This window comes from Theileria annulata, assembly GCF_000003225.4.
Source record: "Theileria annulata strain Ankara isolate clone C9 chromosome 1 map unlocalized, *** SEQUENCING IN PROGRESS ***".
Lineage (NCBI taxonomy): Eukaryota > Apicomplexa > Aconoidasida > Piroplasmida > Theileriidae > Theileria > Theileria annulata.
The window spans coordinates 1-11,011 of NW_001091931.1; the positions used below are offsets into that span (position 1 = coordinate 1).

The window sequence follows — 11,011 nt, forward strand, 5'->3', positions numbered from 1 at the left end:
CTCTAAGAAAGAACCAAAACACCTTGGTGTACTTATGATGAGTGGTGAACTTAATCTCCTATTCAAGGGTGGTAAGGATGAGCCTTGGCAGAATATAACCTCCACAAAGAACAAAATTACTGATCTCAAGATGTACGCTATGGCTGATGATAACACCGTGGAGCTACACAAAGGTCACTACTCCATAACCTTGTTTAACGAATTTTATGGTTATTTGTTCTATGAAGGCGTTGGCTGTGTAAAGGTTACCCATAAGGGTAAGACGATTTGGGACCTGAGGGAGGAAGGTGACTTTGGTTGCCTGAAAGGAGTCTTCCTTGATTTAAAATCTAATAAGTTTAATGTCATGAATGATGATGATAGGTGCTGGTTATGTGAAGAGGTGAGGAAGGTAAATCCTGTCACCCTCGACGTCAGCAGTAAAGCAAGTACTGACGACTTTGATTTTACTGTTGATCATAACAGAAACATTAAGATCTATACTTCCAAGGGTAACGCAATGTTCTATCAGGTGATTAAGACGAGCAGCACCAATTGCTGTGGGTCAAGATCCGGTGATTCAGAGGCTGTTATCTGGGAAACCAAGGATCCCCAAAACTATGCAAGCAAGGTTTTTGCTGATGGTGTAGGTGTGTGTAGCAGTACCAAAAACGTGAGCATATACCTGTTGAATGGTGAAATCTTGCATTTTGGAGAGGGTTTTAAGGATAAAGTATGGAAGAAGTACTCTCACAAAATTGCCCTTGATGTCGGTAGGACCTCTAGTACCATTGAGTTTGACTTTGTCCATCATGGTGAGACGAGGACTTTCACTGCAAAGCCTGGATATCAATTCAACCTTATTTTCCTCAAAGGAACAAAAACTTTATTTACTACTTTTTGGAGAGCCAAAAACGATGAGGAATGTTCAACCAAGGTCACGGTCTATGGTGTAGAAACAAATGTTAAGAACATTAACATATTCCTTAACAATAATCAGGTTAAGCACTTCCACGAGGTGAACAAGAAGTGGGTTTCAAAAACCAGCATTGTTCTCGATATTGAGAGTAATAAGGATAATGACCTATTTGAGTATAGATCCACAAGACACTATGGCCATTTCAATCCTAAGCCCAATTTGACAATCAGGAAGATAGTAAAATCATACAAATCGAATGGTTGTGTTTCAACGTGTTGTGGTCGTACCTGTTGTGGTTCAATAGATGAGGTGGTGATCTGGAATGCCCAACCAGACGATCACGGACTCAAGGCAGTATTGATGGGTTCTGGTAAGGGTGAGAAATTTATGTCCATTCTGCTGCAGAGTCGTAACTTCGTACTTCTTAGGAAGTGTGGTAAAGGTGAATGCTGGGAAGACATCACTCATGAAAAGAGTGATTTCTCTGGTATCAAGATGTACTCTCTTGAAGAAGGTACATCCAACTATCATGAGCTCACTGAGACTGATTATGATGCAATAATATTCGAGTCTAGATATGGCTATGAGTTTAAAGAAGGTGTCAAATGTGTAAAGATCACATACAATAATTCTATACTGTGGAATCATACTGATGATCCTGAGTTTGGATACCTGAAGGGTCTATATCTAGATCTTCCTAAAGACCAGTTCAGTGTCACAAATCTTAAAGATCAGACAAAGCAACTTACCAAAGCTAAGAGAACACTTGTTAGCCTGGATATAGAGAACACTCAAAGTACGAATCAATTCTCGTATACCGATCAGAATGGAGTTATTACATACAAGGTGAAGCCTGGCTGTTTGTTTGTTAAGATATCTAAGGGTACAAAGGATGTCTGGGAATCTATTAATAATGTCTGTGGTAAGTTGGTCAGGACTATGACTATCAATGGTGTTAAATATTTAGCAATATTGCTGGATAATAATATGTTCAAAATCTTCAAAGAGTCCGATGATGATTGGCAAGATATTACCAAAGATAGTCATGATGTTACCAAACTTAAGTTCATCGGAGAGAATGATCTTGTGCTTACGTCATCAGACTACAATGTCACTATCGTCGACCTGTCATATACCTACATATTTAATGATGGAGTGAGCTGTAGAAAGGTGAAATTAGGAGAAGAAGAAGTTTGGAAACATAGTGACGATCCTAAGTTTTCAGAAATCAAGAAATTCCGACTTGGTCTTATATCTAACAATTTTTATGTCCTTAATAGTGAAAATGAATCAAAGAAACTAGAAATCAAACCAACTCCTGAAACTGCAGGTGTGATAACTAAAGTGTCTGTTACCAAACCTGCCAAACCTACCAAGGTAACGGTTGACATCAATGGGACTCAAAGTACCAGTGAGTTCGACTATACTGATCAGAATGGAGTAGTTACATTCACCGCTAAGCCTAGCCATCTATTCTCCAAGCTTGTTGAAGGTACCACGGATATCTGGGAATCCAAGGATAATATCTGTGGTACTTTGGTTAGGACTAAGGTTTCCAAGAATGTTAAATACCTTGTTGTTCTACTGGATAATAATATGTTCACATTATTCCATCTGGATGATAATGAGTGGAAGGATATAACTTCTGATAGACATGATGTAACTAAACTTAAGTTCCTCGATGAGAATGATGCTGAGATCACCAAGACTGGTTATACAGTAAGCATTGTTGATCTATCATTTACTTACATATTCAATGATGGAGTTATGTGTAAGAAGGTGAAGTTAGGAGATGACGAGATTTGGAAACATACCGATGATTCTAATTTTGCAGATATAAAGTCATTTTCACTTGGACTTGCCTCTAATAGTTTCTTTGTTAAGAATAAGTCTGATGAAGTCAAGAAGATAGAAAAGAAGGCTCCAGAGGCTCCTGAAGAGGAGGCTGAGCCTACTCCCGTTACTCCACCAGCTCCAGTTACCAAACCAGAAGAGACAGCTCCAGAGACTAAGCCCAAGGAGGAACCTGAAACTCCACCAGAGGCTCCTAAACCACCTGTCACTGTGCCTATTCCAGTCACTATTCCAGAGACTAAACCTGTCATTTCACTTAAAGCTCCTGAACCTGAAGCTCAACCAGTTGTTACTCCCGTGGCCAAACCCTTTGCCCTTGATATTGAGGAGACTGAGAGTACTAGTCAGTACGACTACAGTGACAAGAATGGAGTCGTTACCTACAGTGTTAAGTCTTGGCATGGATTCAGTAAGGTTACTCAAGGCAGTAAGGGTATTTGGGAATACAAGGATCTTTATGGTAGATTGGTTATGACCAAGCTATTCAGTAATAATGAAAGATTTTTGGCCATTATACTTTATAACAATTCTTTCAGGTTGTTCCGTAAGCCAGAAGGGGATACTAGTTGGGAAGACATAACCAACACCAGACTCGATGCCACCAAATTGAGGTTCCTAAGTCATAATGATCGTGTATTGAGGAATGTTGACTTGACAGTTTCCTTTGTTGACTTCTTTTATAGCTTTAACTTCAGAACTATATCCAAGTGTCTCAAGGTTACGTATGGTGATCAGGTTGTATGGATGCACACTGGGTATACGGATTTTTCAGATATAACTACATTTTATTTCGGTATCATTTCAAACCGTTTCTATGTTAGGAACCAATTTGGGCGATTTATGAAATTAGAAAAGAAGCTTTAGGCTTCCAGGCCTGCAGTGCCTACTCAAAAACCTAATGAAAATGCCAAAAAACAAACTGATCCGACTCAGGCTAAGGATACTCAAGTAACAACGGCCTACAGTGCCTACACAGCAAGCTACAGATCAACAATCCACTGAAGCTGAAAGATCTGAACAACAACCCGCAGAATCTTAAGAATCAACTGAAGCTGAAGAACCTGCCACACCTGAAGAGTCTGAAGAATCTACAGATCCCGCCCAGACTGCCCAACCTGCAGAAGCTACAGAATCCAAGCAGCCTGCAGAGACTGACACCTCCGAACAATCTACCCCTGATCCTTCAAGTGCATCATCTTCCTGAATCTCCTGATCCCTCTCCAATTCCCTGATCCTGTTCCTGATCCCATTGAATCCTGTTAGTTTCCATTCCAAACTTAAACTTCTTGGTCCTGATTCTGAACTCACTATTGATTCATATGATCTTATGTATCCAAATCCCAATTCATTGTTATATATTCTTAAAGATTCTATGTGTGTTCAATTACTATATAATGATGATGTTTGGAAACAATCCTGTGAACCATATCCTGTATCTATATACTTTAGATCCTATGACTTTACTAACTCTACTGAATCTTATGAATCCACTGACTTTAATGACTCTCATGACTTTAATGACTCTTATAACTCTTATGACTCTTATAACTCTTATGACTCTAATGACTCTTATGACTATGACTCATCTACCTTTATTCCAAGATTATATTTGAACTTTGATCCATATTATTATACATATGTTTATGATGGTAATATATGGATTCTTAGGAAAGATTTGTCTCATTGTTATTCCTTTAAACTAGATCCATCTATGTATCCCAAAGATATCACTATTGTAACTGAATCTGGTGGTTCTAAGGAATCCACTACTGGTTCTGAGGAATCTTCTGCTAGTTCTGCTGGTTACACAGTATATGATCATGGTGATGGAATATACTTGTATGATTTTGGTACGGCCAGATGTTCAGAGGTTATGTATCGTGGCCAAACTGTTTCCAAGCGACAATCTGGTGGTCCATATCCTAGAAGAATTGTTTTTGATACAAAAACTCTCACATTTGAGTTTGATTTCAAGAACAAGACTGCAGTCTATAAACTCAATTCTGGTTGGTACATATCTGAAGTTTCTGATAAGTTAGAACACTTTAAATATGAATTTCCTGACTGGATCCTAAAACCAGACATCGGATAATTTTGAACATTACATACCTGTTATTATAATTTATTGATATTTTAATAGATAATTATTTTTTAAAATGAATAATTGAATATCATTGCTTACTCTGTCATTTCCTGCGCCATGTCAAAGAATTATAATGTAGTAGAGTAAGTCTAAATATTAAATATATATTTCATATATAATAATATATGCCTTTTAATGATAAAACTATTAGTAAAATGTATATTCATGTGAATATAATATTGAGATGTTATCAAGAGTATTTTACAATCAATAACATATTAATACCTAATCCATGAAAATAGGTATTAATATTAATAGTCGAATTTAGTTACACACTGCTCATATGTTAATGATTTTCCCCAACATATCATCCTTAGATTCTTTCCCCATGGAATCCTTATGTGTTTGTATTATGGTAAATAAAGAATTTATCTTAAACCTTTGTATTATATTTGATTTATGTATTTATAAATTTATTTTCAACTATCCTTTAATTTTAAGCTTTTAATTTTCTGATGTCTACAAATCTACACATTTTACACATACATTCACAATCCATATTACTTAACCACATATATTAACAATTTATAATAATAGATTTTAATATTCAATATTTTAACATTAACCATTATTACATCCTCTTGTATTTTGTTTATCATAATATTTAATTACTTTAGTGATTTATTTTTTAGTTCAATATTTTTATATTTTTAATTGATTTTATTCATCTTAAATATCCTAAATCAATTACTAAAATAATTTTTCTCATAGATTTATCAATTATTCTTTAATTTCTAATATCTTAATCATTAAAATACAAATTGATTTTAATTATTACAAACCCTAAACTTTAATATCTTATATACTCAATTAAATACCATTCCCTACACATCCTTTCAACCACCTATACAACTCTATTACACATCACTGGTAACACTAATACCCCTTAATAGCTCTAATATACCTACTTTACCTAATACTCTTAAGTATATAGAATACCTACTACTACTATAATACCTAATACTCCTATATACCGTACTATATTATATTTATGACTACTATTATACACATGTGTGAATCTAGTAATATTTGTTTTACTATCCCTAATGTATATCTATTAAACATGACTATTGACTGCTGTACTATTGGTAATACTAATAGTATTTTTATAATAAAATAATTTTAATTTTATTTGTACTTAAAGTTTACACTTTAATCTCTGATATTTAATAATAACAAACTGATATCTAATCTTGGATATTTATATTAACAATAATATAATGAGCATTAAATAAATATTATCTATTAATCCGGTGAAATCCGGAAATCTTAATTTCCAGATCCCCCATGGATCAAATCTCTATTAATCAAATAATGAATAAATACGTTAGATACACTTACATACTTTTAATAATCATCTTAATTGGATCTGTCAAGTCTTCCGATAAACAGCCATCCCTAGTATCTGATGACTCTACAGATGACTCTGATGATAACAACTTTGACACAGTTGTAAGAGAATTGGAAAGTCTAATTGAAGATCATCAAGCACCTGGTGATACTGTAGTTTCTGATAATCTTTTGCAACATGGACTTGGACAGATTACTAGTCATGGATACATAGAACAGCCTACTGATGATCATACTCCTCCAGAGCATCAACGTCCAGATGAATCTCCAGCTACTCATTATAAGCCTACTCCACAGGATGGAAAATATTATTTAATAGAACCTCAGCCTGGTAAAGATGGAAAATATAGATTAGTTCCAATTACTCATCTGGAATATATACCAGCTCATCCAGAAGCACAGCCTGAGGATACTGAACCTGTGCCTGAGGAACTAGAATCTGAATCAGAATCTCCTGAAGAAGAAGATAATTTTGAGGTAATTGTAAGAGGAGTTGAAAATATAGTTGATGAGGAACATCAGAGTCCTCCAGCAATTGAGTATAAAAAGGTAGATTGGTCAGCTGGTGTTCAAACAGGAAGTCGAAAACCTTATGAATTACCAGCAATAATGTTTATAGGCCTAAACAATGATGATGAATTGGTTCCAATGACTACGAGCTGTTACAAAATAATATCCTTTAACTTTTATCTAGTCAAGTTTAAATTTGGATGTCGTTGTGTTGAGATACTTTGCAATGGTAAAAGAGTATGGTCTCATAGACCAGGAACGTCATATCCTAGGACACTAATTTACAATAGAAAGGAAGGTAAATTCATGGTCAATTTTAATAACAGAATTGTATCGTGTAGTTTGAAAGATGGACGATGGACTGAAAAGGTTATTTATAGACCTAAGGAGTTAAGACTATTTACAAAAACTCCAGAAGGTCTTTATTGTAAACTAACTCACAACAAATATAATTTTCATTTTACAGCATTTGGTTCATTTAAATATGTTTTCAATCAAGGACTAACATGTGACATGATTCAAATTAATGACGAAATCGTATGGCAAAGAGAAGAAAATGGTCCTATTGTCCTTAAAATGAGCTATTTCGGTCCAAAATATTTGAGAATTTATTTTGAAAAATTTACTATGGAAATTCAAAATTTCGAAGGAGAATATAAAATTAAAACATTCCCTAATGATAAGTAATTAGCACATAAAACTTAGAATCGTCTATTTATTTTAATAACCAAAAATACGTCTTTAAAATTCATTTTAATGGCCTAAACTTCTGACATTTAATAATAACCATATCTGCTGACCTAAATAATTGACATTTAATGATAAACTAATTAGATGACCTTAATTATTGTCATTAGTGTAACTGTGTAATGATTTAATTAAACATATCAAATTTGATATTCTAAATTTTAATATTAAATTTAATAATTTTAACATTACATTATTTCACATTAATAAATATATCACTATATTAATGATAAATTTTAGATCCCCCATGGATCAAGCCTATACTAATTACTCAATGCAAAGATGTGTAATATACACATATGGATTAATAATTATATTAATTTCTTACACACACTGCTCTGATAAACCAAATGCTAAACCAACTGATAACGCAGATGAAAATGCCTCTAGTAACATATATGATATCATAGATTTTATCCAAGATCAGCCTACTACACAGGATGGAAAATATTATTTAATAGAACCTCAGCCTGGTAAAGATGGAAAATACAGATTAGTTCCAATTACTCATCTGGAATATATACCAGCTCATCCAGAACCACAGCCTGAGCCTAAGGATACTGAACTACAATATCCTGGACCTTATCAACAGTATGGACCAGGATATCAACCAATACAATCTACACCTCAGTATCGACAGTATATGCCTCAATATCAACCACAGTATCCAGGATATCAACCTCAACAATATTATCCTGAACCATATCAATATCAACAAACAGAACCAATGCCACATATACAACCTACACAATCATATATACCAGAACCAGAGCCTTAGGATACTCAACTGGAGCCATTACCAGAATCTGAATCTGAATCTCCTGAAGAAGATAATTTTGAGGTAACAGAAACTAGAGTTGAAACTGATGAATCTGGAGTTCAAGGTATATTTGAAAAAGACTATGAACCAGTTGTTAGTCAACTAGAATCATTACTAACTGAAGATCAAACTACTGAAACGACTAAGCCTAATGAACCAAAACACCCACATCATAGTTATAAACATAATAGACCAACTCCACGTCATGGTAAAATAACTGAACCTGAACTGGAACTGAAACCAGAACCAGAACTGGAACCAGAACATATGAAACCAATATATCATAAACCAGGATATTATGAACAAGCTGATACTATTAGGAAAAAATCTGAACACACTAAAATATGTAAACAAATTACTTTTATTAAGAAAGATGAAATGGGAAATTTTGTCGAAATGGATAATCATGATTTTGACATAGATTACGAGGTAAAGGCTACGATTAAATATTCATTCAAAACTAATCTAGAAATAATATATTGTGACGGTGAGATAGTTTATACTCATGATATTGGAATGGAATATGCTTTATCATTAAAATACAGTAAATTTATGGGAAGGTTCATTATTCAATTAAGAAAGGATTTTCTTTTCATCAGATACTTAGATGACAAGTGGTTAGTAAAAACTAAAAAAATTCCAGACTATATAAAAATATTCACACAAGATGATCAAGGGAATTACATTGAACTGACTCCAGAACACTGCAATATTGATATAACTTCAACTGGATCATTTAAATATAATGTTGATTCATTAAAATGTACCAGAATTGAATATTATAATGAACTAGTTTGGGATAAAAGGATTAAGAGAGGTTATCCAATGACAATATGTTATAGTCTTAAAATATCATTTATGATTTATTTCAAAGGATATGTTTGTTTTTATGAAAGAATAAATGGAATGTTTTATTTAAAACATATTAGAAGTAATAAAACAAAGGGATACCTAGATAAGTGAATTCTCATCAAGAATATGACTAAATAATCTAATATTATAATCTAATATTATAATCTAATATTTCAATCTAATATTTACATTGTTCCAAATAAACAGTTGGTATAAATTTAAAACTGATTCTGTTATAATTTCTCAAATCTTAAAACCGATCTTAATTCAATATATTAAATTTACGTTTAATTTTTTACTAAACTATTTTGTATACATTTGTTTATTAATACTAAAGATGATTAAACATCAGTTACATTTATAATTATATTATAATTATATGATATTGATATATTTTCAGATCCCCCACTGAATATACATAATTAATATAATGAAAAGTTACCGCTTAATAATTCACGTATTAATTTTCCTATTAATAGGATACTCTGGATGTTCTGATAAACCTACAGATAAACCAGATAATCTACACACAGAGCCTACATCCAGCTGTGACGAAGATGATAATCAGGTAACTGAAACTACTGAACAATCTTGTCATGAACCTGTTAAGGATCCAAGAACAGAACCATACCCACAACCACAACAACCTCATCCTGAACCACCCACTACTCAGGATGAAAAACATTATTTATTAGGATCTAGACCTAGAAAAGATGGAGGAATAAATCTAGTTCCAATTACTCATCTGGAATATATACCACCCCAAGCTAAACAAGAACAACCAAGTCAACCTCAGTATTATCTACCACCTCAACCTTATCAACCTGAACCGTATCAACCAATTCAACCTATATCACAACCACCTTATCAACACTATTATTCTGGATATGGACCAGAACCACCTACACATCAGTATGGACATTATGGTCCTCAACCAACTCAACCACAGTATCCAGGTTATCAACCTCAGCAATATTATCCTGAACCATATCAACAGTATCCACAGCCACAGTATTCAGGTTATACAGGTTATGATCCACCTCAAGGATACCAACCTACAGCTCCTCAGGGATATTATCATTCAGGTTATCAACCACCTCAACCAGGATATCAACCTTATCAATTACCTCCACCTCCACCTGTATCCGTACCTGTACAACAGTATCCACTACCACAACCACCTCTACCACATCAGCCTCAGCAACCACCCGGTTATGAACCAGGATATTCTCCATATCAACCTTATCTACCACAACAACCTTATCCTGCACAGCAGTATCCAGAATATTATCCTGGACCTCAATATCCTCCACCTCATCAACCTATTCAACCACAGCTAGGATATCAACCACCACCTATACCTCAACCTGTACAACATCCTCTACCTACTACTATACAATATCCTAATCAACCAATACCAACGCCTCTACCACCACAAACTCGTCAACAACCACATCCAGGATATCAACAGACTCCAACACAACCTCCACCTCATCCACAGCCTCAACCACCATATTATACTGGACCACCTACACAACAACCACAGCCAGGACCTGCGTATCCACAATATTATCCAGGATATGGACCACAACCTAGTCAAGGACCCCCTAAACCTCAAGCTGTACAACATCCACATCCAAGTTATCAACCTACTCAACCTCAAGCTGTACAACATCCTCAACCTAGTCAACCCAGTCAAGTTACTCAATATCAACCTACTCAACATTATCGACCTCCCATTCAGTATTCAGGACCTTATCCTAGACCTACTGCACCATTAAGACAACCTTCAAATCTGGAGACAGTATCTTAGTCCAGCTCCGGTCCATAAGAGCTA

The 11,011-nt window shown here is 34.4% G+C and overlaps 5 protein-coding genes across 5 annotated transcripts, besides 4 other annotated features; all 5 read left to right on the forward strand.

The window, feature by feature from the left end:
* On the forward strand, window positions 1-3,616 carry TA17491 (uncharacterized protein; the record flags this gene model as incomplete). Its single annotated transcript, XM_949616.1, has 1 exon — window positions 1-3,616. A coding segment is annotated over one exon (3,616 nt), but the record flags the coding sequence as incomplete, so codon positions are not given.
* A 463-nt stretch (window positions 3,617-4,079) lies between these two features.
* TA17490 (uncharacterized protein) lies at window positions 4,080-4,844 on the forward strand (the record flags this gene model as incomplete). The annotated part of the gene is made up of 1 exon (XM_949617.1): window positions 4,080-4,844. One exon carries the CDS (start codon window positions 4,080-4,082, stop codon window positions 4,842-4,844), a length of 765 nt encoding a protein of 254 aa, XP_954710.1.
* Window positions 4,845-6,209: 1,365 nt separating this feature from the next.
* Window positions 6,210-6,275: a sequence feature (Signal peptide predicted for TA17485 by SignalP 2.0 HMM (Signal peptide probability 0.642, signal anchor probability 0.311) with cleavage site probability 0.504 between residues 22 and 23).
* On the forward strand, window positions 6,210-7,442 carry TA17485 (Theileria-specific sub-telomeric protein, SVSP family; the record flags this gene model as incomplete). Its single annotated transcript, XM_949618.1, has 1 exon — window positions 6,210-7,442. One exon carries the CDS (start codon window positions 6,210-6,212, stop codon window positions 7,440-7,442), a length of 1,233 nt encoding a protein of 410 aa, XP_954711.1.
* Window positions 7,443-7,728: 286 nt separating this feature from the next.
* Window positions 7,729-7,839: a sequence feature (Signal anchor predicted for TA17480 by SignalP 2.0 HMM (Signal peptide probability 0.007, signal anchor probability 0.658) with cleavage site probability 0.006 between residues 37 and 38).
* On the forward strand, window positions 7,729-9,285 carry TA17480 (Theileria-specific sub-telomeric protein, SVSP family; the record flags this gene model as incomplete). The annotated part of the gene is made up of 2 exons (XM_949619.1): window positions 7,729-8,093; window positions 8,421-9,285. 2 exons carry the CDS (start codon window positions 7,729-7,731, stop codon window positions 9,283-9,285), a joined length of 1,230 nt encoding a protein of 409 aa, XP_954712.1.
* Window positions 7,789-7,842: a sequence feature (1 probable transmembrane helix predicted for TA17480 by TMHMM2.0 at aa 21-38).
* Window positions 9,286-9,604: 319 nt separating the features above from the next.
* Window positions 9,605-9,667: a sequence feature (Signal peptide predicted for TA17475 by SignalP 2.0 HMM (Signal peptide probability 0.981, signal anchor probability 0.016) with cleavage site probability 0.564 between residues 21 and 22).
* On the forward strand, window positions 9,605-10,987 carry TA17475 (Theileria-specific sub-telomeric protein, SVSP family; the record flags this gene model as incomplete). Its single annotated transcript, XM_949620.1, has 1 exon — window positions 9,605-10,987. One exon carries the CDS (start codon window positions 9,605-9,607, stop codon window positions 10,985-10,987), a length of 1,383 nt encoding a protein of 460 aa, XP_954713.1.
* Between the last annotated feature and the right edge of the window lie 24 nt (window positions 10,988-11,011).